This window comes from Xiphophorus maculatus, chromosome 22, assembly GCF_002775205.1.
Source record: "Xiphophorus maculatus strain JP 163 A chromosome 22, X_maculatus-5.0-male, whole genome shotgun sequence".
In the NCBI taxonomy this organism is placed as follows: Eukaryota; Metazoa; Chordata; class Actinopteri; order Cyprinodontiformes; family Poeciliidae; genus Xiphophorus; species Xiphophorus maculatus.
The window spans coordinates 9,475,734-9,500,234 of NC_036464.1; the positions used below are offsets into that span (position 1 = coordinate 9,475,734).

General features: G+C 38.2%; 2 protein-coding genes across 2 annotated transcripts; one reads left to right on the forward strand and one right to left on the reverse strand.

Annotated features, from left to right (window-relative positions):
• Window positions 1-1,317: 1,317 nt before the first annotated feature.
• Window positions 1,318-9,202, reverse strand: LOC102227133 (calpain-2 catalytic subunit-like). Its single transcript, XM_023327006.1, has 21 exons — window positions 8,827-9,202; window positions 8,680-8,749; window positions 7,249-7,367; window positions 6,796-6,929; window positions 6,538-6,706; window positions 6,346-6,429; window positions 6,196-6,281; window positions 5,564-5,638; window positions 5,182-5,342; window positions 4,916-5,085; window positions 4,818-4,829; window positions 4,507-4,718; window positions 4,392-4,428; window positions 4,235-4,300; window positions 4,067-4,124; window positions 3,413-3,477; window positions 3,240-3,308; window positions 2,365-2,443; window positions 1,724-1,840; window positions 1,548-1,606; window positions 1,318-1,464 (listed from the first exon to the last, which is right to left on the reverse strand). The coding sequence occupies exons 1-21, from the start codon at window positions 9,061-9,063 to the stop codon at window positions 1,441-1,443; spliced, it is 2,103 nt and encodes a 700-aa protein (XP_023182774.1). The 5' UTR covers window positions 9,064-9,202; the 3' UTR covers window positions 1,318-1,440.
• Window positions 9,203-12,904: 3,702 nt separating this feature from the next.
• Window positions 12,905-24,110, forward strand: LOC102226708 (calpain-1 catalytic subunit-like). Its single transcript, XM_005795108.2, has 23 exons — window positions 12,905-13,048; window positions 14,564-14,591; window positions 15,836-16,082; window positions 17,411-17,480; window positions 17,562-17,680; window positions 17,778-17,911; window positions 18,013-18,181; window positions 18,259-18,342; window positions 18,423-18,508; window positions 19,073-19,147; window positions 19,876-20,036; window positions 21,361-21,530; window positions 21,645-21,656; window positions 21,968-22,179; window positions 22,258-22,297; window positions 22,397-22,462; window positions 22,619-22,676; window positions 22,818-22,882; window positions 23,021-23,089; window positions 23,165-23,243; window positions 23,334-23,447; window positions 23,722-23,780; window positions 23,856-24,110. Exons 3-23 carry the CDS (start codon window positions 15,837-15,839, stop codon window positions 23,880-23,882), a joined length of 2,115 nt encoding a protein of 704 aa, XP_005795165.1. The 5' UTR covers window positions 12,905-13,048; window positions 14,564-14,591; window position 15,836; the 3' UTR covers window positions 23,883-24,110.
• The last annotated feature ends 391 nt before the right edge of the window (window positions 24,111-24,501 follow it).

Sequence of the window (24,501 nt, forward strand, 5' to 3'; positions counted from 1 at the left end):
CTGGGAGTTTGGCCCCAGCAGAGGCAGTGACATAAGAGCAACGACTTCACAAATCTGTGAGAACTGGGACATCTGCTGGCGTATCATAGTACTGAACTCTGTTTTCGGTTGATATCTGTGAGAATTAAGCCGGAAACATTAACAAGGGTCAATAAATACACACTCACTCACGCACACGCACGCACGCACACACACACACACACACACACACACACACACACACACACGCACACACACACACACACACACACACACACACGCACACACACACAAAATGGATTCAAATATAAACTCTAGAGTTTGAATCTATACATTTTAATTTTGTTTGGTTAAAGAGGAACAACCAAGTTCAAATCTCTCAAACTTGTAGCAATTTAAGAGAAATGGTTCTAAAATCTGTTTTATTTTTGGTTGACAAGTTTCTAAATAGCATTGCAATGCGAATGGCTAGCACTGGTATTGTAAAACTTACATGCAGGAGAAATTCAACTTCTCCATTTTTTGTGTTTTATTCTTGAAGAAAAGAGTCTTATTCACTGGTACAAGGATGTTTCTCACCCACTCCAAACCTCAAAATAAAATAGGACTCCCACACATTTAAGACTTGGTGAAGCTGCTGTAATGACATGTACATTTAATTCAATTCAGTTCAATTCAATGACAACTTCTTCGTCCTAGTGGAGAAATAAAAATATTACAGTAATTACATAAATTTCTTCAATGAGTAATTTAAATGTGGTTAATGCTGTGAGCAGGAGGGATCTCCTGTAGCAGTCTGTGGTGAAACGGTTCTGAAGAATCATCTGACTCCAGTGATTCTGCTGCTTCATTAGCAGAGGAGGCTTTGGGGTTTCCGTTAACTCCATTATTTTATGAGGGACCTTCTACAAATCAGTTATGGCAGCTCCTTTTTGGTCATCTCTCTGAGTATAACTTGATAAACATGTTTCTCACCTGCCTCCTTGACGGCCAACCGCATCTTGGAGGAGCTCATATATTCACTTTGATCTACATCTTTTGATCTGAACAGATCCTGAGTGGGAAAACAAGAAGTTACCGTCTGCTATCAGCAGCTTACTACTATTGTAGATATGTTATAGAGGTTGGCTGCCTCTCCCTTGTATGTGACTGTGTGTTCGGTTAAACAGGCTCTGTGTGATATGTGAGATCAAATGTTTCCACACCCCTTATTGTTCATGCCAGAAGGACCTTTCTGGTTCGCATGTTTGTGGACAGTTCAGTCACCATAATTCTCACTTCAGACATGAGTAGAGATAGAAAACAGGTAATATTGTTCAAAATCAGACATCAGGAGGCATTTTTATTTTTTCTTTATTGAGTGGAATCTATAGCGCAAAAAAAATGGATTAGATAAATTCATTTTCTTTTCAAATTCTTCTCTTCCTTGTTGTTGAATATTTCTTGTGCTTATCCTCTGAGCTAATACATTGCCAGGCACATCCACTGCAAGAGGAAATAGAAAAAAAAACTAACTCAAAAATCTCTCAAATAGCAATCATGTAAAGACATTTTATTATGTCCCCCACCTGTTGTATGTTCAGCTCAATCTTCCCTGAGTCTCCTTTCTCCAGGGCCTTAAACATTTCTGTGGGAGAGGCGGACAAACATATACATTACTAATGTAAACACCACTATTCTCTCTGTCGGCTCAATTGCAAAAACATTGCTGTGAAATTTCTCTATTTGCTATGGTGTCACTCACTGAAGAGCATTTCCAGCTTAATGAGACAGCTCACAAAGCTGTCAAAGTCGATTGCAAACTGAGCATCCGCATAGCGATTGACGATGGCCTGCAGCACAGCGCTGTTCACCTGGAAACCTGCAAAAAGAAAGATGAGCTGTGTGTTATCGCGTAGCTGATCTGTGTCACTCTTAAAGATAAAGGGTGTTAGTCCTCAAGCTGCTGGTCAGGTATGGTTATTGGAAGGTATCAGGCACCAGCACCGTTTTATGTTGTGCCGTTTTAAACGTGCACCTTTTATTGTTGTGCCAAAGTTTACATGCATGAAACAAAATTTGAATGCTGGGCAGGAGCTGCTTAACTGGCTTTTCCAGTTCTGCTGTAACTGCCCTCACATGTCTCTTGCAAACACACACACACGCACGTCCGCAAACATCTGAGTCAGTAGTTTGCTATTTGTTCCTGCAGTGCTTCGTCAGACACAACACAGAGTCAGAAAAAGAAGCACCACCATGCGTTTGCAAAGCTGTGTTGGAGAAGCAGGCTTGCAAGCAATTTAATGAGAAGGCAAAACCATAAAAATAATCATTCAGCAGTTTATTTCAGCTGTTTTTTTTTCATCTCAAGCTTTTGCGGTGAACATTTGTTAACATGTCTGTTACCTGCTTTAGTAGCGGCGGCTCTCATTTCGAGGGAGCTCATCGTACCCGAGTTGTCTGTGTCGTGACTCTTGAAGATTTCCTACATTGACACATTAACAGCTTGATCACATGGCCAGGTTTTTGGTTGACAGTTATTTGTAGGGCATTTAAAAACGCATTGGAAAGCCAGGATATGCAAATATCACAATAAATTACAATTTACATTCTTTGGTTTTCAGACCAAATAAACAGTTTATTTATTTATTTAAAGACCTTCGTTTATTATGAACTTGACAGGAAACAGGTAGGAAATTGCCTGTGGTCTATCTGCTGTATCACTGAGCCTCAAAACACTAAGTCATTTATAATAACCTTTTTCTGAAACAAAAGCTCTACCATATGGATGATGATGTGTATGTAATGGCACCACCTTAAAGAAATATGCCATACATAAACAGGTAAGAGTGTAGATTATAACTAGTCACAAACATTTCTTTTCACAGTGGTGGTTAACAGACTTAGCTCACAACAGTGAGCTTTTAAATGCTTGCGTAGAGTGCCTGTCTATTAGGAGTCCATTTTTCTTACTGGATAAATCATTATATAAGTTTTCACTTCACTAACTCAAATGGAAACTTTGCTATTACTGCCACTGACTTGAGTGATGGTTGTGTTATGCACTGATGCCCATGTTCAGCAATTCAAACACAATATTATCAACCTTTGGCAATGTTCTGATATCTTCATACTCACCCTTCTTCTTACACAATATTACATATTTCTCAGTTTCAAACATGGAAATTGATATCAGTGTTTTGAACAGCAAGCTTGAACCCCTGGTAAAGCTGTAAAAAGTGATTATTAATGCCTTATGAGAGGAGAAGACCACGTCATACCAGGTATTTCTGAAGTTTGTTCCAGAGAACATGGAATTCCTTTAGCCCCAACTTGGCATTTTCATCTTTCTGACAATGTTAAGACTTTAAAGGTTTGCCAATTCATGTTAACATCAGGAGTTTTACATTGTTACAGAATTACTGCTTTGAGTGCCATCTTTAATTGAGGATACATCCAGCAGACCGACTATGAGACGCGCCGTCTCGAGGCTGAATCCGTCTGTCTTGATGTCAAAGCCTGGAAAAGAAAGATACCAATGAAAAGAAAGACACCACAACTACAGTTCCCAAAACCCCAAAAGAAGCAATAATTGTCACCGCTGTTATAGATGTGTAACAAACTTTAAAATGAGTTAATCTTTTATTGCAGCTGCATTACCACACATTGACAAATGTCAAAAAGCCAAATCTTAATCAGTACATTTATTCTATTTCTAGCCTCTGCATAAAGCTGCATGAAAACAAATATTTATATTTCCAGGAAACATCTCCAAAGGTCACTTTCAGAGAAGTGCAACAAAGAGTAGGATCTTGTGGTTGCAAAGTTTTCATGCCAACCATTAGATGCTTTCTCTGTGCCATTGTTTGTGTCCTATCAGAAACATAAACATCTGCAGCTGCTTGAAAGGACTTTAGCTTGGACAATGATGTTTGTTCAGATGAGACAGAGTTTGTTGCAAGATTTTCTGCAACAAACTCTTTAGGCTCAGTGTGCAGTTATTTCACTGCAATGAAAAAATAATTTACTTTAAAGGTTTTACACACTTTTAGCAGGAATTCTGTAACACATGCGAGACACTTTATATTTAACTTCTCGGCATACTTACTGTTAGAGACAATGTTGTTCAGAATTTCAACTAACTCAAAGGCAGATACCTCCATGTCCTGTTCAACAACAAAGGGGCAAATTATGACCTATTAGTTTTCCATAATGGAGTTTGAAAAAAATGATTGAAACCCTAATTTAAAGGGAACATGTGTGCTTCTGGACCTACAGTGCCAGCAATTTCCTTAAAGATTTTCTTGAAGTGAGGATCAATGTCACTTTCAGACACCTGCTTCTATAAAAGAGTGATGAAAACAAATGAAAACACCAGCATTTTGAAAGCTGAGCAGACGCTCTGTTGAAGATAAAAGAAGCTTCAAGTTTACCTCTTTGATTTTAGCATCAATCTTCTCCTCCAGCCGCCTGAAATATAAATCTAGAATTATTCCTGTAATTAATGAACTGGAAAAACAGCAACATATGCAAAAGTATCACAGATACCTGGTATTGGCCTCTTTCTCTGAGAATACCCTGAGAACAAATTTGCCATTCTTGTGAGGGTGAAAGGTTGAGGGAATGATGGCGTATTCTCCAGGGGGAAGTCTGAAGCGTTCGCACACTTCGCGGGTGTTGATGAAGGTGCTGCTCATCGCCACGGCTTTCTGACGCAGCAACACATCTGGGCCGAGGCGAACGTTGCCGCGGCCTTTGTACTTAGAAGAGAAAGTTTTGTTTTTCTTTTGTAGTTTTTTATATACAAGTTTGAGCCTGAAATGAAGGAGAGAGAGTTGAAAAACTAATCAAACACAAACCTGATCTGGAACCTGCAAAGCAAAATGACAAATGTTTTAGAAAAAATACTTTGATAATGTTTAATATCTTTAAATTGGGTCAAATGACTTCATGAGACCTTGTAAATGGCGAAGCCGATGGTCTCCAGTTCGCAATTAAGCCTCCTCTTCTGCCGTCCATCCTTTTGCATCAACCCCACCAGGAAGGTGCATCCGTGCTTCCCATCCAGAGGGTGGTCATCCACATCCTCCAGACGCATGACGAACTGAGGGTTGGAGCAGAACGTGGCTGGAACAGATCAAGGAGGAGAAATGTCTAATAAAGGGAAGTGACACAGAGCTTTGAGCTCTGAAATGCAGGAATCTTTCCAGGTTTCTGTTCAACCTTCATTGTTTCTGCAGCCGCCAGCGGTGGATCCCACCCTCCACATCCCTTCGAACTGGTAGTTGTTCCAGTGGCCAACCTCATCGCTTTCCAGCGTATCTGGGGTCAAGTTGCAGATCTCCAGCTTGGAGAAGTGCGTGATGAAGTCTGAGTAGGACATCCTGAAATCAAGAGCACCGTTGTTCTACAGATTGTTGCAAAGATATTCACTCCCCTTCAGCCGAATGCAGACAAAACTGCTGTGACTTGACTGATAAAATATTTAAGCACACAACTGTTATCTTGAAGGTTTAATTTGTAGAGTCTAAAAGCCCATATAGAAACGTATGTGAGGTGTCATCTATCACATGACATCCCACGAAAATGCAGTTCATAAACATACCAGAACTCTCCATCTTCTGCCACATGGTCCAACTTTGATTTGTCAGCCTCACTGACATACTTCCACTCATAGGATCTATTTTACAAAAATAACAAGCAGTGAATGTTTTGCTTATTTCATTTAAAGTACAATTTAAAAGCAAAATGGTGTGAAAAAGTGTTTGCGCCCTTCCTAATTTTATATATTTTGCATGTTTACCACACTTAAGTGTTTCAGAACATCCGATTTAAATATTAGTCAAAGACAACATAAATAAACACAAAACACAGTTTTCAAAATAACATTTTTATTATTAACGCAGAAAAAAATCCAAACCTATGTGGTCCTGGGTGAAAGAAGTGTTGAATGGCTTTTTTTCTCCCTTAATAATAAAAACTTTGTTTTAAACTTGAATTTTGTTTTAGCTTGTGCTGTCTTTAACTAATACTAAAATTGGTTTGATGTTCTGAAACCCTGAAGTGTGACAAACATGCAAAAAAAATATAGGAAATCAGAAAGGGTTCAAACACTTTTTCATACCAGACTAACATGAAAAAAGAACCAGTTCTGTGTATTCCTTCTTCTTTTTTATGTGTCCACATTAAAGAAAAACAGACCGCTGGTTATCAATTTGCTGAACTGTCAGATTTTACCCGTCACTCCAAGGACCTGTCCATTCCACTTCTCCCCATGGGTTTCTGACACGGACCAGTTGAACTTCCCTGCCTCGGTAGCTGACCTGGAAGAACAGGAATGTGCAGTATATTTGGGCATGATACAAAACAAGAAGCTAAAATAATTACCTCTTCTGCACCAGTAACAGAGTATGCATGTCCTTTCACAAGCTTCAGAGCGGTTACTGCCTCTGTCTCACTGGCGCTGGTAATCTAAAAAAAAACCCATCAGAGATAAACACTTTAATCAGGTGCCCTCATGACTGTGTTATTGTCCGTTTTTCAAACTGAAGTGCAGTTAAATATGAAAATGAGACTTGCATCAATAGAGCAGCCCAGGAGTGAACCCAGACTCAGGGCTTTCCGCATGATTTGGAAGAGTTTTGGTGGAGCTTTGCTCAAGGTGTAAATCTCAGCAATCCCTCCTGTGAAATCCTCAAAGCCCTCGATGGTGTTTCCTCCAGACAGAGCTTCGTAGCAGCCATTCACCCTGCCAGGCACAAGGGAGAGGAACAAATTTAGCTCCTCAGTTTACACTCCACTAAAATAAACAAACGTACACGTCTGAGTGATTTGTACTTTGCGTAAGCTTTCTCCAGGAGAGCGCTCCAGAACTCTGAGCCCTCTGCTGAGTGAACAAACAGAAGCTTCCCATCTCTGGTGGGTAAACGATCATCTATTACGACATCCACCCACTCACCATACTGCCAAAACTGAAAGAAACGGTAAGTGTTGAAAACATACACAAAAATATAAATCTGGTCTCATAAAACGATTTTAAAAAATCCTTGAAAATTATTTCAAGGATTTCCTTGAAATAATTCAATATCAAACTTTAAAGAGGGGCAGAACAGACCCTCAGCAGGTGAATTATTATTATTATTATTATTATTATTATTATTATTATTATTATTATTATTATTATTATTATTATTATTATTATTATTATTATTATTATTATTATTATTATGTATCAAAAATACCCAAAGAAAGAAGCCTGTTGAGTAAATGTGAGTATTAAGTTCTCCTGACCTGAAAGTGAAATATCCCTGCATAATCCTCAGTGAAGCTCTGTTCAGTGGGCACCACCCGTCCTAGGATTCGCTGGTCCAGAGTTAGAGAAGCAATGGCAGCCAGAAGCCAGCAATCCCCTGAAACATGAGAGCAAATAACTGTGAACTGAAATACATATAGAGATTGAAATGGACACTTGTGATCTGCTGTGCATTTTATTTACATTTTGAAAACACGAAAAATGATAATATTTCAATCTAATGTTTTTTGTGTTATTTCCTTCAACACACACTCCTTTCATTCAGGGCCACTACTTTTGTTGCAAACTATAATACTATTTTCAGCTTAAAGTAAATATGTAATTGCCTTAAAACTAATATACACCATTTATACAGAACTAAAATTTGAGTCATGACTTTGCCATTGCTAATTTTGTCTTGGATGAACAATGAAATTTGCACCAAAAATTGAGTTTAGTGATGCAAGGTCATCGCTCATCAGCAACATTCAGCTAAAGAAAAGGGTAAAAGTTGTAATAAAAAAAAATTCTATATAACTTTAAATGGCACTTTTAATAAACCTTAATTCTCAAAAATGACAAAACTGCAGCAGCTTTGTGAACATCTAGCTGAATCACGCACGGGCGATTTAGTAGGTCCAGGTTTACCGTCATCACCTCTACTAATTAAGCTAAAATAGTTTATTTCTGGTATTAATGTAACTCAGAACAATTTTTTAAAAGTAAAACCCAACTACATTTTTCGTTCATTGATAAAGATCTGTTTGTATCTGTCAGGGTGTTTTCAGAGATATGAAATGATGCAAATTTTAAACATGTTGCCTTTTTTTAACAACAAAAAAAATCAGCAAAAAGAGCATTCCCAAAATCCCTTTATTGGGGGCTTGAAGAAAAGAAGAAGCGTTTAAGCAATTCATATATTTTTTAACTAACCAAACTGTTTTAAGCTTAAATATGTGCACAGCTGAGAGAAATGAAATATATACAATCAGGTAAATTTAAATGGACTTGATTTTCACCAAATTAAAACTTAAAATCAGTCTCAGCAAGTTTAAGTACGTAAGTAGGATGTGTGCACATAGGAGAACCATTTTAACATTTCTTTGTTATCAAATAATGAAAGTACATCTAACTTCACATGCCTGTAAATAAAGTTTACACCACTGAGCTTCAGGAAATTAGACTAAATGTACAATTATCAGAAGTGCTGAAATGTCACTGGTAGGTTTGACCTTTTAGTGTATAACATGAAGGTTTCTGAAGCCTTCAAAGTTAAAGGGTTAAAAGGAAAAGAAAACTCATCGTGTGTTACCATACGCTGGAAATGGATCAGCACAGTTTTTTCAAATGCAAATGTAATGGCAGCAGTTGGGGGAGGGATTGTTACAGACGGATTGGTAACGCATTAAAAATGGAAGCATAAAATTCACCTAATGCTCCCTGACAAATATCCGTCCTTGTGGCGCCATCGTCAATGAACTTTGGGTTTGAACACAGCTCCTACATGACAGATGGAACAATTTGAAAAAATCAATTATATTTGTGCAATAGACTTATTATTTTAAGTTGCTTCTTACCGTTGGCCTCTTCCAAACAATGCCTCTCGTCTTGGATGAGTACGGCCCCAGCTCATTGTAGCCTAGTGACTTGCTCTCGGCACCAAAGCTGCCATCCTCAAACAGGCGTCCCCTGCTCAGACACTGCTGCCGCAGGGCCTCATAATCCTGATCGCAAAACTTCACTGCCTTCTGGTTGGTGCCGATGCCTTCCACCCTTTGCTGCTGCTGGGCCAGTCGATCTGCTGTGGAGGTCATCTTCACCCTTTCTGAGCGCTCACTTGCAGGATTTCCTTATTTAATAACAGGGTTTGTTTGCCTTGTGAGAAGCTCTTCTATGAAGGGACACTTCCCAGAAGTGTTTTTGTGCTGGAGTCCTTTATAGCTACCTATACGGATGGGAAGATGGAGTCGGATAACAAACAGGGAGGAGCCGCTTGTGGACAGGTGAGACAACTGGTGCAGACAGCAGCAGGCGTAAGCAAATCCACGATGAGCTCGATGTGACCATAACCGAAACAAAACAAGAACACACCTTAAACTAACAACACCCCTACCACCTTTTGTCATTTCATTTTCAGGACTAAATGTAGATATTAGACACTGGAAATGTTTGTAAAAACATCTATGTGGCTTGACAAAGTTAACACACTATAAAACTTAACCTAAATAATATATAAAAGTACATTTCCCGAAAATGGTTGTAGAAACAGATTGTGTGCTGTAAATATGGGTGGGAGTTGAGGAAGAGATCCCTCAACATACTGAAGCAACAGTTTAAATAGGTCAAATTTAAGATGCTGTGTTTCATAACCTGAGGCACGCACCGACACACCCAGTCAAGAGTTGTAGTGTAACATCCTCATTTTGTGCTTACATCCTCCAACCGAAATATAGAGCACCAAAGCCCTAAACAAATGTTATTTTAACTCAGTTTAATCAGGAATTAAACTGATCCTTTTGTGCAACGTCAGATTTGTGTTCTATACCATAAAATACAATAAGGTTTGTGACCTTCAGATGACAAAATATGGAAATTATTTTGTAAAGTTGTGCATATATGGTATTATGATTAAAAATTCTTAATAATTATTCACAAAAGTCCATAGACATCAACAAAGATGACCATATTTCCTAGAAAAATGTTAGGAACACAGTTTGTGAATTCATGTTTTATCTGCCTGTACTTGTTTCCATCACATTTGCATAAAATCTACCTGGGGATTATTAGCTCATCATTCCTCAGAGACAGAACAAGCAGCTTCTTCTCAATTCATTATCAAATGGCTGACTGGAAAGCCTTCATAAAAGAAAAGGAGTCTACATTGTGTGAAAACTTATTTATGAAGTTTGAACTTCAGTATCTCAATTTTAGAAACAAATGTGAAACTGGAAGAGGATAGAATGAAATATGTTTCAGATTTCACTCTGAAATCTGAAAATCAATGATTAAAGCAGTCATTGTCACTTGACAATGCTTTAATCATTTCAAATAACCACATTAACGCAGGTGTTACTCCGGTCTGTCACAGAGAAGAAAGAGATGATCCAAACAGCAAAGTTTTCGACCTATCCGAATCTGTATACAATCTGAGACTCACCTATGGACTCACTGGGGGAAATAAATGTCCCTTATGGCCTGGGAGAACCTGAGAGTATCTTGGTTAGGAATGACTGTTGCCCTGATGATAACAGTTTTAGATATAAATTATTTATCAGTGTTTTAAAAAAAGCTGGCACCCTGTCTGAGGGTGTACACCACTCCCTTTCTGCTCTCTGTTGGGACAGCTGCCAAACCCACCGTGATTCCAGACAGATAAGGTAGAAGAGAAGGCAATCTGTTTGGTATCAATAACAAGCAAATATGTGGTTAAATGACTAATAGTCATTTAACCACAGTTCAGTTAATTGGAAGACAATTCTTTGTGGAAGGAAAAATCTCAAAATGGATTCACCTTATGAAACTGATCACATTCCAGGTAGATCAAAGTTAATCATTTGTCTCCCTTCAAAATCCTTCTACAGGTTTAAAACTCAAAGGCATCATTTAGCATCTGTGTGACCTGTTTTGCTTAGAGCAAATAAGTCTGGGAAAATTTATTCAGTCTTTGAAGTCATGAAAGAGGTTTTGGTGAGCTGGAACCACAAGAGGAACTGGAAGGGGGGAACCTAAATGAAAACCTGTTTCAGCTGTACACAAATTCAAAACAAAAGGTGAGGCTTTATGAATCAAATAGCCCTCAGCAGTACAAAGATGATCAAACTAAGAAGAAGCAATAAAGAAGCTGAAGCAAAGATACAATAAATGAGCAAAGGAACCTGACAGAGAACCTGTTGAAGCACCAGAAATAAACATGAACAGCAGGTCTGATCTGATGGCAGCTGCCTGTTTAAAACAAACAGGAAAATAAAAGAAACCAGTCATGTATTAAAAAAAGGACAGAGAAATGGCAAAAATACCAAACCTTAAAAAAGGCAGGCTTGGTTATTTTATGAATAGCAGATTCATAAAATAAATGCCTGCTATTCTTGCAGGCATGTCTCCTGTTTACCCTCACGACAAGTCTCAAGAGTTTAAACAAACGTCAGATGTAAAAGTTTTATTTATCTCATGACAAGACAGCCTGATGATTTTTAACGTTTGCTGCCATTTGTCACATATTATATCTCAAGTGATAAAAATCTGATTCAGTCTGCAGTAATGAGCTGAATGTTGCTTTGTTTATAGTTATACACTTAACTCGAGGTTAACCATTTTCTGAATTGAAAAAAGTTTGTATTCATCTGCAGAAAATTTGTCTGCTAGTAAAGCTAGTAGCAACAGCAAAAACTTGCATCTGCAAAATGTTTAGAGGAGCTCAATAAAAATCAATGTCACACCTTTCAGATGTTATTTGTAGAACATTTAGAAAACCATGTATCACTTTCATTTCATTTTTAACATTTGATGAGCTGCTACATAAAATCTCAACAACATGAAATTTGTAGTTGTAATGTGTGAAAATATGGAAAATTTCAAGGGGTGAGATTACTTTTGCAATGCACTGCTTATATAGGGCAGAACGGAGCGGGATGTCAGTAAATCTCTCCCCCTACAGGCGCTGTTACAAAATGTTGGTATGTACATAGAGGCCACAGACAAGGTATCGTCACTCAGCAGTTTAGTACTTCACATCGAGGTGATCAAGGATCTGTGTCAAGATCTGAAAATTTATTTCCACATACTACATTCCCCGTAAAAATTTGACTGAGCCTGTGTAATTTTGGAAAAAAGAAAGAGTTAATATCAGAGTTTTATTTGTAATTTTTTAAAAACCCACATAATACTAAACTAATATCATCTTCATTTTTCCTCACAAGTATGTGCTATTTTGTGATTTATACCACAGAAATAAAACGAAGTTTGTGGCCCTAACAAAATGTACAGCAATAAAAATTAGTTTCTAACTGTATCCATTAGAAATAGTTTAATCCTTAGTAAGGAGCAGAAAAATGAGTTGGTAGTTTGATTCTGTTCTTTTTATTTAACACTATTTGTCAGTTCATAACATTATAGAGGTGCTTCTATTAGATGTTGTTGTTAAGATATAAAATTAAGACTGAATTTTAAAATACAAATTTTCAGAAAAGTTCCTTTCAAAATGCTTTTCTAATTGATATAATCAATCAAAGTTGCATTTGGCGGTGTGTACCTGTTGAAAGAATAGATAGGTTATTCTAACCAGGCACTCTTATGTAGGCCTCCATTACACAGAGAAATAGGACTGATTAAGCAAAAAGTGTGACACCCAACCCCACTCTGATCTTCAGTACAGCGGAAAGACTATCCTGGTGCGTTTATAGTTTCTCAACAGTTTGTGAATAAGAAAATAATTTTGCCACCAAGCATTAGCTTTGTTAGTAGTTTAAAATATCTACATGTTCATAGAATTACATGATACGTAGTTTATTTTTAACAGCGTCTCATATCTTTTTTTTTTTTTTTTTAATTCTCCTGATTTATAATTTCGTTCAAGTCAGAGAGCATGTTTTTGGTCTTTAGAGCCCCTAGCGGCTACGGCGCGGTACTGGCGGCTTGCAGTGTGCCCTCCTCTAGAGGTGGGCTGGTCTGATCTGCAGCGAGCGCAGACTGAGAGGAGGGAGGACCACTCAGACTGTCCCCCTGTCACTGATTCACAGATTAGCACAATAACCGCTTTCTGTTTCATATTCTGGGAGCCTGAAGCAGTTTTCCTAACCGGTGGTGAGTTGATCGCGTCGCTTTAGTGAACCACTTTATTTACTCCGTGTGTGATTAACGGTGCCCGATAGGTTTATTGTGGTGCGGAGAGCTGGATTTAATCTGCTGCACCTTGTCGCTCTGGTAAGAATAGAAAAGGAAGTGACAGCTGCGCAGTGAGGTGAAAAGAATCAGTTCAGCTGCTGATTTTAGCTCTAAAATCAGAGCAGCTTTCATCTATAGTTATGAGAATCTTTTGTGTAACATGCAGGCCGCTTGCAGACAGGCCTGTATGCTCCTGCTGAACAGGTGCTGCAGAACAGTTCTGGTTCAAGCAGCAGGCCTCACTTACTGCGACTTTTTACAGCATCTGAAAGAGAGAATCCACTGAGGATTTCACAAAGTGTTTAACATATTGTATGGACAGCATTTGTTTGGCCCCTGCAGTCACCTGACAGAGAGGTGGTAGCCTATGTTGTTTTTGAATTGTTTAGGGTTAAAGTCCTGTGGATGACACCATCAGCATTGTTACTGTAGGGATCAGTGTTGTGTTCTTTCCCCATTATTGAAGAAAAACCAGATCCATTCAGATCTATGGTGTGATTTTGACAGAGGGACATTCCTAGAGTCTCCACAGGCGTGAGGGGCCTCCGTTTGGGGACTGGCCTCCTTTAACAATGCCCCTGTTAAAGGGGCAGAAGCATAACCTCTTTTGGCTCCTAACACATCTTTCACTTCTATTATTTTTTCACTTCCTGGGCCTTGCTGAATTATTCATAACACCTGAACATTTTCACATTTGGTACAGTCATAAAACTTTATGTATTGCACTTAGATTTTATGTAGCAGTGAATCATTATGAAGTGGAAGTAAAATCAAACACGGTGTCCAAAAGTGTTACAACATTTGAGATCGTTAACGCGATCTCAAATGTTTTGGAGCCTCTACTTATTTTCTATGTTTAGCTCCTTTTCCCCGTCAACTCTGAAAGAAACCATCCCCACAGCATGGTGCTGCCACCATCGTGTTTTATGACAGGGATGTTGTATTCAGGCTGATGTGAAGTATTAGCTTACTACCAATGAGCCAAGAAGTCTGGTTTTTGTCTTGTCTGAACAGAGCTACATCTTCCACATGACTGCTGTGTTTCTTGATCTTCTTTCATTTCATTATATATTATTTTTTTGTTGGTTTATTACTTAAAATCTCAATAAAATTCACCCTTTGTCAGTAATTTGATGTGAATACTTGTGTAAAGAACCTCCCAAAAGGTATATTTTGCACAGACTCTGCTCATTAGGATTCATTTCAGGTAGAGCAGAGCTACACTATTGTTTAAGTTTTCCCTTAGCACAGATCCAGAAAGCAACACAGATGAATCTTTGTATTGATTATGTTAGGCTTTTGTAACTTCTGGAGAAATTTTAGTGTGAAAGAACATCTTTCAAGTTAAAATAGTAAATATTTTTGGTCATTTGATTAATTTCCAGCTCTAAATCAATGCATAACCATTTCTCTCTGTTTCCTTCCTCCCCATAGTCCCTTTCAGCCTGTCCATAAAGAAAAGGTATCATATATACACATTTTTTAGTATTTTAATTTTAATTTTGGGCATTGGTGTGTTTAAATTGTATTTAATTTTTTTAATCAGTGCATGCTTTTTGCTTGCTAATTATCCTCTGCTGGCTTCTATTTTTATTGATTTCTAACTGTTTCCAGGTCAGTTTGCTTTCTCTTGATATGCAGCTACATCTTAGCCATGTTTCAACTTAAAATGAAAGGTACTGTTACAGAACGGTCTGAATCTAATTACTGGAATCATTAGGTTTTTCTGAAAGCTAAATGCTCACAGATACAAACTTTTGTGCTTTTCTTGTAGCTTTTTGTGTTAGAATAACACAAGGTAGTGCACATTCACAAAGTGAATAGCTTCAGTAATTTCCACTTACAAAAGTGCAGTGTGTGTTTATATTGAGCCTTCTGAATCGGTACTCTGTAGACCCACCTTTTGTTGCAATGACAGCTGCAAGTCTTTTAGGTTTAGTTTCTAGCAGCTTTGCACTTCTAGAGACAGAAATGTTTCCCCGTTCATCTTTGCCATATTTTGTAGCTCAGCCAAACTCGACTTACAGCATCTGTGAATGTCAATTCTTAACCATGAATTTTTTAAATTGGTTTTAGGTCCGGACTTTGACCGGGCCATTCAAACACACGAGTATGGTTTGATCTAAACCTCCTCTGTAGTTCTGGCTGTAGGTTTATCATTTTTCTGCTCAAAGAGGTTCCTTTCCAGTATGTTTACTGTGATTAAATTACACTCATGTGAAACTGAACCGATTTTGTGATTTCAGAACTAAGCCCAGAGCCCCCATCTCTGGGCTTAGTTCCACTGGATTTTATTTATGGGTATCAGAGCAAAATAGGGCTAAATACACACACATCACACTTAAAAAAAAAAATGCAGCTTTTTTCACTTTCAAATATGACAAGAAAAAATAGTAGGTGCATGAATTTGTGCAGGAGTACTATTGTGAAATCTCCAGCTTTGGAAGTTTGTGTGTGAGGGCATGAGTGTGTGTGTGTGTATGTGTGTGTGTGCAAATCAAAGCTATAGTCCAGGGGGTTTGCAGCTTAGTGCTACAGCTTCGTTCAGAAACTTTTGCTATAAGCAGATTTCTGTATTTTCTTTTTCTAACCAGACTTATACCACTGGATGTTGTAACATTCAGACAAGAGCGTGTCACTGTTTAACTTGCTTCTATTTATAAATTGCACCCGTCTACGCGCTCCATATTTCTGTCCTGCGCCCAGTATGTATCCGGTTGGTGGGATATCTGCAAGCATATACGCCAACAGGCTCCGGTCAGAGGGCATGGGTTCCAATGAGCAGGCCGTGCACTTTGCCAGCCAGGACTACGAGGCTCTGAAGCAGGAGTGCGTGGAGGCGGGCTGCCTGTTTGAAGACCCCTGCTTCCCCGCTGAGCCCCCATCTCTGGGCTTCAAAGAGCTTGCACCCTATTCATCTAAAACCAGAGATGTGGAGTGGATGAGACCCACGGTAAGAAAATATCAAGGCAAAGTTTATGCTGTCCTGTTGGTCGTTATTGGTGAATGATAACAGTGAGTGAAAATAAACTGCTATCACAGTATTCACAACTGTCAAACAGAAAATTAGTTAATCATTTTATCTATAGTATAATCCAGGGGTGTCAAAATCCTTTTCATTTTGGCCCGTATGAAGATCATAAATTATTCCTAAGGGCCATTTGTGGCTGAATGCATTAATAAAACTACATATTAAATTGTTAAAATATTATAGCTTTCTCTGTATTCAATGAGTACCTCTTAAAATTAAATAATATTGAACATTTTTACATACTCATATAATTTTACACTATAAAAATAAAAACTGATTTGATTTGACTGGTATAATAATATTTAAGCATGCCACTATTATCTTGAAGTTCTATTTATGAGGCTCTGTGTCTTGAGGGCCACATAAATAGTTATGACGGGCCAGATCAGGCCCGCGGCCCTTTGACCACATGTGTGTTTGACATACGAGACATAATCTATTACATAAATCCATTCTAAAATGAGTTGTAGTTCTAAACATCTTTTTGTTCAAGATGTTTACAGCTTATCTACTTCTTCTTTTAATAATAAATCAAGTCTTAACAGGCTGGTGAATAAGTCAGACTACCTACTCTAGCTGCCAGCCTGCACGCTACTGCTTAAGAGGCTGCTTAAGTTGAAAATTGTGGTTTTAAAACAGTGATGAATGGGTCCATTATAGATTACACACCATGTCTATCACTGTTTTTTTGTAACTAGAAATTTGCCACATTTTCTGGTAAGTGAAGAAAGGAAGTTTTGTAGTCTTCTTTCAGCCAGCGGAATGGCAGTATGCCGCAACACTTACAGAGTGTTAATAATCACTCTGTTAAGCCAGAGGAATTTTAAAATAATTATAAAAATAACTAATTAAGTTAGTAGAAAGAAGCTACATTAATTGAAAAAGTATATCTTAAAGAACAAAGTAATATAATAATTTTAAAAAACATAACTTTTTAATGTCTTCTTGTTGCCGGCAAACTGATGGCCAGGAATTTCAGGACAGGAATTTGATTTTGACTGTTGCATGTAAGCAGGCATATCATGTCTCACTTTACATGTTGCAAACCTGGACAGAATCAGACTTGTAGGGACGGGCGCTTTGCAGACCTCTGCAGCTGTTGGCATCTCAGACCTCTCCCCTCTCTGACATTTGTTTACAGCTCCTTGGTATTTACAGAGTGAAACCTCATGGGAGGGTGGCAGCCAGAAAAAGAAGTGATTTCTTTGAAAGAGTTTGATTGTCATGACTCATTTCTGTTATCTTTGTAGGAACTGACAGGTGATCCCCAGTTTATTGTGGGTGGAGCCACCAGAACAGACATCTGTCAGGGTGCTCTTGGTGAGTTATAAATTTGTTGTGAAAATAAGTTAAAAGAACATATTCTGATGTGAGGTTCTGGCCTCTGATTTTCCCCTCCAGGCGACTGCTGGCTCTTGGCAGCCATTGGCTCTCTGACCCTGAATGAGAGGCTCCTTCATAGGGTTGTTCCACACGGCCAGTCCTTCCAAGATGACTACGCTGGAATCTTTCACTTCCAGGTTCTTTACTTACAATTTTCTACCCTTCCTTTTTTTTTTATTCCTATTCACGCAAACTCGATGGATCTCTTTTTTAATGCACTGCTTTGCATTGCAGTTCTGGCAGTTCGGCGAGTGGGTAGACGTTGTGATTGACGATCGATTGCCTGTCAAAGACGGAGAGCTCATGTTTGTCCATTCAGCTGAGGGCAATGAATTTTGGAGTGCACTCTTAGAGAAAGCTTATGCCAAGTAGGTTTGAAAAATCGCTTGCATTAGTTTGTTCAGAGGGATATTCTGAAGTGTTGCTGCTAAAAGCAATTAGTCTGAAGGTTTTTTTTATTTGCTATCAGGCTAAATGGCTCCTATGAGGCTCTCTCTGGAGGAAGCACCACCGAGGGCTTTGAGGATTTCACAGGGGGGGTGTCTGAGATGTACGAGCTGCGCAAGGCTCCCAAAGATCTCTACAGGATAATCAGTAAAGCCTTGGAGAGGGGCTCCCTGCTGGGCTGCTCTATTGATGTAAGTGTCGTTTGCGCCTATTCATCTAGAACGGCAATTTAATTCTACATTATAAATTTCTGCTCACATGCTCACAGATCACCAGTGCCTTCGACATGGAGGCTGTGACCTTCAAGAAGCTTGTGAAGGGCCATGCCTACTCTGTCACTGCATTGAAGGAGGTTTGTCTCTCTGCAACTCGGTCAACACAAAGCATTAAAGTTGTGGTTTGACATTTCCTCACCACTTTGCTGTGTGACAGGTTGATTACGCTGGCAACATGGTGCGCCTTATCCGAATACGTAACCCCTGGGGCCAGGTGGAGTGGACTGGAGCCTGGAGTGACAAGTGAGTGTATTCAAACTTACAGGTCCATCTCAAGATGTGAATTTATTTCTGTACTTGAATCCAAAAAGTGAAAGCTGTATATCATGTAGATTCATTAAACACATAGGGCATATTTCAACATGTGTGTTTTCCTTTTGCTAAACTTTCTACTCACATATTTGGGGACTGCACCCTGTGAATACCCATCTTGATTAACAATTATCATATGTGACTTATCGTCCTTGTAGAGGTTATTGCTGATTGTCTCATGGACATCTGTTATTGTAGCATAATAGGCCATAAAATCACACTCTTCTACAGATTTTTCTTAATTGTAATGCAATATCATTATTTTATGAGAAACTAAATTTCAGGTTTTCATGAGCAGTTAGTCATAATCATCTAAGTTTAACAGTTGTAAAACCTGAAATATACCACTCTTTGCAGTAAATCTAATTATGAGTTTCAAATTTAGAATTAAACCAGTTAAGTCAGTGATGTTCAGATTTATTGAGATGTACCTTTAAATTTTGTGAACATTTAGCTTTAAAGGGTTGTTTCTTATGTCATGTCTGTCATTCATAGTTCCAGTGAATGGGATGAAATTGACCCATCTGAAAGGGAAGACCTGCATCTTAGCATGGAAGACGGAGAGTTTTGGTAAGATTTACATCTTCACATACAACAAGAAGTTAAAAGGAATAATATACATTTCTGTTTGGCAAACTGCTTGGTTTCATACAACACCCTCCAGTGTCTTCTCTCATAAAGGTTTATGAAAAGCCTTAAAAATTATTTCATGTTGCATTGCAATTACGTAATCTGGCACTGAAAAAGTCAGAAAAATAAAATCCTATTAATTTAACATATATTGAGAGGAGAAGACAGTTTGCTGAAGGACTTCATGCCTACTGTTAAGTACAATGGAAAACCTATAATGCTGTGAGCCCTAGATAACGTTGCTGGGCTGCATGTTATCATGAACTCTTTAAAATATCAGGGCATTTGAGTAAAATCTCTAGAACTCAACAAGAAAATTGCAAATTGAATAGTAGATTAGCTCCAGAGTACCTAAATCCAGTGCTGGAAACCCAATGCCCTGCAATTTTTAGATACATCCCAGCTTCAACACACTTGAGTAGCCAAACATTCCTTTCTCTATATGATACAAACTTGTAAAATGTCACAGGAAAAGATTTAGCTTCTCCATTGTCAAAAAAGAGGTTTGCATAATTGCGACAAGGCAAAGAAGTGTGGCACTGGTGATTTATTTAAAAAAAATTTTTATCATGATTATTTCTTAATGTGATTCAAACTAATTTAATCTAACTTTTATTGAAATTGTTTGCACAGTGTAACAATGTTTCTGGTTTTTTGGGGGGATTCAGGATGTCCTTCAGTGACTTTTTGAGGCAGTTTTCCCGACTGGAAATCTGTAACTTGACTCCGGACGTCCTGAGTGAGGATAGCCTCAGTCACTGGAACACTATGAAGTTCTACGGCACATGGAGGAGAGGCAGCACGGCCGGGGGCTGCAGGAACCATCCCAGTGAGTCAACAGCAAAAATCCAAAAACATGTAGCAGAATATTAACATCAGCGTTCCTTCACGGTCATGAAGAGATACCACCAGTGTGGTATCTGGTGTCATTTTCCTGATCCTGAAGGAAAAAGAAAATTTAGTAGGACCAAATTTTCCCAGACTTTTTCTTCAGTCTTTTTTCCTAAAGGACAAATGTCTACTGGTGCTTAATAAATGCAATGATTTTACATTAATATCTTTGAAATTTAAATTTCTTATCTTTGATTTGCCCCACAGCTTACTGACTTTTAATTTATTGACTAAATGTGTACAAGTTGCAATCAAAATAGTCCCATTTTACTACCTTTGTAGTCTCTGAAACAACTTTAAAAATGTGTTGATATGGGTTTATAAATCACTGAATGGGTATGAGCCAAAATTCTTGTCAAGTATAGCCCAGGATGAGCTTTTAAAGTCTTCAGATACTTGCTGACTGCTTTCCCAGAACTGGAATCGAACAAGATGTGGCAGCATTTAGTTTTGCTCCTAAACTCTTGAACAAACTCTCTGAAAACCTGACATATCCAGAGAAACTGCTGGTTCTTTTGAATCAACAAAATATTTAGTTCACTGAAGCTTTTGATCAAAAAGTCCCAATAATGAACTGCTTGCCCAATCAGTGAAGACAGTATTCAGTTTTTCTAAGGCGATTAATCTGTTTCAAATTTCTTATTAGGAGTTGTTCCTATTAATGCTGTTAAGTGTTTGACATGTTGCTCTCTTTTTAAGCAAAGCTTTAAGGTTTTTTGTTCTGTTTTTAGTGTTTTCCTTTGATGTGAAATTAAATCACTTTTGATTGTCTTGTGCTTGGTGCTAAAATACAAATAAACTTGCCTCGCCTTTTATTCAGGTTGAACAGAACCTGTAGTGCTTAGACTGTGTCTAAAAGTTCTAATAAATTAATAACAACAATTTTTTTTTATTAAAAAAACAGCTTGGAATTCTGGAGGGAAATTTATACTAACAAAGACACAAAATTAACAAAGCTTTTCTTTAAAGAGTCTGCTTAGTCCAAGGGTTATAGAGTTTAAAATAGGGCCAATTTAAGTAGTTCCAGATGCAAAAAAAGTAGTTGCTGTATACCACACTCAGAAAATCACAGGCCAGTCTCAGCATTGTGTTGTTTCAGTAGCACTGAAAACTAAAAATAATAAGAGATGCTTACTGTTCAAAGTCCAGATTTCCATAAGAATTCTTTTTTATAAATATGTAAAAGTGGCTATGTGTAGAAACTCAATAAAATGTGTAGGTTTTCACAAAACTGGCTTGACATAAATGCTCCATTTCTGTAGACACATTTTGGATAAATCCTCAGTATAAGATCACGTTGCTGGAGGAGGATGATGACCCAGAGGATGATGAGGTGGCGTGCAGTTTCCTTGTAGCCCTCATGCAGAAGGACCGGCGCAGATACCGACGCCATGGTCAGGACATGCACACCATTGGCTTTGCTGTCTATGAAGTGAGAACCATGATGAACTGCATGGATCCCCTCTGTTCTGCTCCTGTAGTTTATTAAAAATGTCTGCTGCCTCATGCCACCCATTAACAATCTTCCCTTCTGTTCCTTTTGCAGATTCCAGAGGAGGTAGGTACAGGATCCCTTATTGAGAACCTTATTACTTGTTACTCATTTGGCAATTTTCAAAATATAGCTTCACATATGCAAGATGAAGAGTTTCTTTTAAAGGTATGTGTTGGGATTACGTACATGAAACACCGCAACAGAAAAACATTTTGCATTCATTTACAAGAGCTCCTTAAACTGCAACCAAACTACTCACTAAAGCAACTCAAATCTTTTAAACACACCTGGCAGTGATCAGTGCATTGTGTTATATTATTTGACATGGAAATATGAAAATCCATGTTAAGTCATTTGTCTCCTGCTGTCCTCAGTACAGAGGCTGCCAGAATGTCCACTTGAAGAAAAATTTCTTCTTGAGTAATTCATCGTGCGCTCGATCTGAGACCTTCATCAACCTTCGTGAAGTGAGCACTCGGCTGCGACTGCCGCCCGGGGAGTACCTCATTGTGCCCTCCACCTTCGAGCCTGGCAAAGAGGCCGACTTCGTCCTCAGGGTTTTCACCGAAAAGCAGTCAGAGACAGAGTGTGTCTTTTTTTTTCTTTCATTTTCATCATTAGCACAATGTAGGAAGGGAAATCTCATATTTATTTTTTGTTGCAGGGAACTGGATGATGAAATATCTGCTGATTTTGGAGATGAGGTGTGCATCAAGGATGAATTTCTCAAACCTCTTCTTTTTGGAACTAATTGTTTGAAGTATATAGAGCTCTGATTTTTATGTTTACTTTTTGTCTTGCAGGAGGAAATAACGGAAGATGATATTGATGATTCATTTAAGTCCATGTTTGCCCAACTAGCAGGAGAGGTAACCTGAAATTTAACGGAATGGTGTTGATAATTGTAGCATTTGGATTGTTCTCAGGTGTAGAACCTTATTAAGCAAAAAGCAGGATTTTAATGCAGTTAAAAAAGAACATGGATCTGGTACTGCTATTTTTTTTCTTTCTTTGTGGTTATACAGGACATGGAAATCTCTATTCGTGAGCTCAGGACAATTCTCAACAGAGTGGTCACCCGACGTGAGTTTTCTGTTTAGTAATTTTAATGTTCCTGTGGAGTCTTATCAGTTTGTGTATAGTTTGTGCACCAGTTTTCAGACTGTTTACAAACTGTAGTGTGTCTATGGTTTATCAATAAAAATCACAATTTTGCTGTTTCAGACAAAGATCTAAAGACTGATGGCTTCAGCATAGAATCATGCAGAACCATGGTCAATCTGATGGATGTATCCTTATGACCTATTGCATGAAAATAAACTAGTTAACTCCAGTTCTGCTGGTTATATTTTTGGAAAATGTGTGCATTTGTCAGCATAATAATTGCCTCCATGTGTCATTTGCTGCCTTAACACGTACTTTGCCAGAAAGATGGCAGTGCTCGCCTGGGACTGGTAGAATTTCAGATCCTGTGGAACAAAATCCGAAAGTGGCTGGTAAAAATGAGAAAAATGGGGGTGTACTCTTAATCCCTTTGTTTTTATTCACATTTTTGCCTCTTTATTTTCCAGGTCACTTTCAGAGAGTTTGATCTTGACAAGTCAGGAGCCATGAGCTCATATGAGATGCGACTCGCTGTGGAAGCAGCAGGTCTAATGTTCACAGCTTTCTTGTTGACATTAATACTTTCAAGAAACATAATGATTTCATATTTTAAACCTGTACTATTTCTCTGCGCAGGCTTTAAACTGAATAACCGGTTGCACCAGATTCTGGTGGCGCGGTATGCAGAGAATGAACTGATTGATTTTGATAACTTCATCTGCTGCTTGGTCAAGCTTGAAGCCATGTTCAGTGAGTAATTCTGCACTAAATATATCCAAACTTCAAACACCTGAGTTTTGCTCAATTGATTAATCTCAATATTAGGACTATCGCACAACTGCTGGCCTACCAAGGCATGACTGTCCATCTACACTGACTGAATCAGCAAAGAGAACTATGATCAGGGTTTTCCATTGATCTATCACATAAAATACTTACTTGTGTGGTTAAAACTTAAAGTTTAGATGCAATACAGCTAGTGTTGCAAAGCAACTTAACCTTCTTAAATCTTTCAATTTAACAGGGTCTTTTCAGCAGCTAGACAAGGAGGGATCAGGAGCTGCTGAGATGAATCTCACAGAGGTGAGTGATATTGTAAAAAATATATTATTTAAAACTTTTGTTGTGTCTAACTTTTGTTTCTGATTCTTTTTTCAGTGGCTTTATCTGACCATGTGTGGATGAGGAGCCCTGCAGTTTCAGGAGAAGCTGCAAAACTATAGTGCCTGCCGCTCTGAGGACCCCTCAGGCTGTAAAACACCCCACCTCAGTGCAAACACAACCTAACATAGGAGCTTTATAAGAAAGTGCAGGTGCATTAAAGCCACATGTGTCCTAGAAATATTTTTGAAGATATGCAATACCACAGCAAAAAAAAAAGTCATGTAAATCAGTCATCTCCAGTACTGGAAATAGCAGCATGTGCCTTTGCATGATACACCAGCTGGAATCTGCATCATAATTTGACATTTTTATTTACTAAGTTTATTTTAATATTATTACTGTCAAATTATGTCCTAATTTTATGTCATTTTATGCCTACTAAAAGCTGTTAGTGTTACTGTATTTGTGATTTTTCCTGTCAATATAATCATTTTTATTTATTTTTTTAATCAAAAATAATCACCTCAGAATTTCATTGGAGTTCCTAACTCCCACCTCCAGGTGACACTAGAGTCCTAGTTAATGCCAACTTTTCACTTTTATGTTAAGCTAGTTCAGTATTTAAGTTGAAGAAACTAGTCATTGTTTTGCACTGAAAGTTTAGCTGAAGGAAGCCACCAGTGATGTCGTCTCACACTAA

What these genes read in the sequence shown, in the direction of transcription:
- LOC102227133 (XM_023327006.1), bottom strand. Translation starts at nt 9,063, where the DNA reads ATGACCTCCACAGCAGATCGACTGGCCCAGCAGCAGCAAAGGGTGGAA. An exon ending in CAGGGATATTTCACTTTCAG is followed by an intron (nt 6,930 to 7,248) that starts GTCAGGAGAACT and finishes CGTTTCTTTCAG; the next exon opens with TTTTGGCAGTATGGTGAGTG. An exon ending in GCAGAAGATGGAGAGTTCTG is followed by an intron (nt 5,343 to 5,563) that starts GTATGTTTATGA and finishes TCTTGATTTCAG; the next exon opens with GATGTCCTACTCAGACTTCA.
- LOC102226708 (XM_005795108.2), top strand. Translation starts at nt 15,837, where the DNA reads ATGTATCCGGTTGGTGGGATATCTGCAAGCATATACGCCAACAGGCTC. An exon ending in TTAGAGAAAGCTTATGCCAA is followed by an intron (nt 17,912 to 18,012) that starts GTAGGTTTGAAA and finishes ATTTGCTATCAG; the next exon opens with GCTAAATGGCTCCTATGAGG. An exon ending in GGGCTGCAGGAACCATCCCA is followed by an intron (nt 20,037 to 21,360) that starts GTGAGTCAACAG and finishes CCATTTCTGTAG; the next exon opens with ACACATTTTGGATAAATCCT.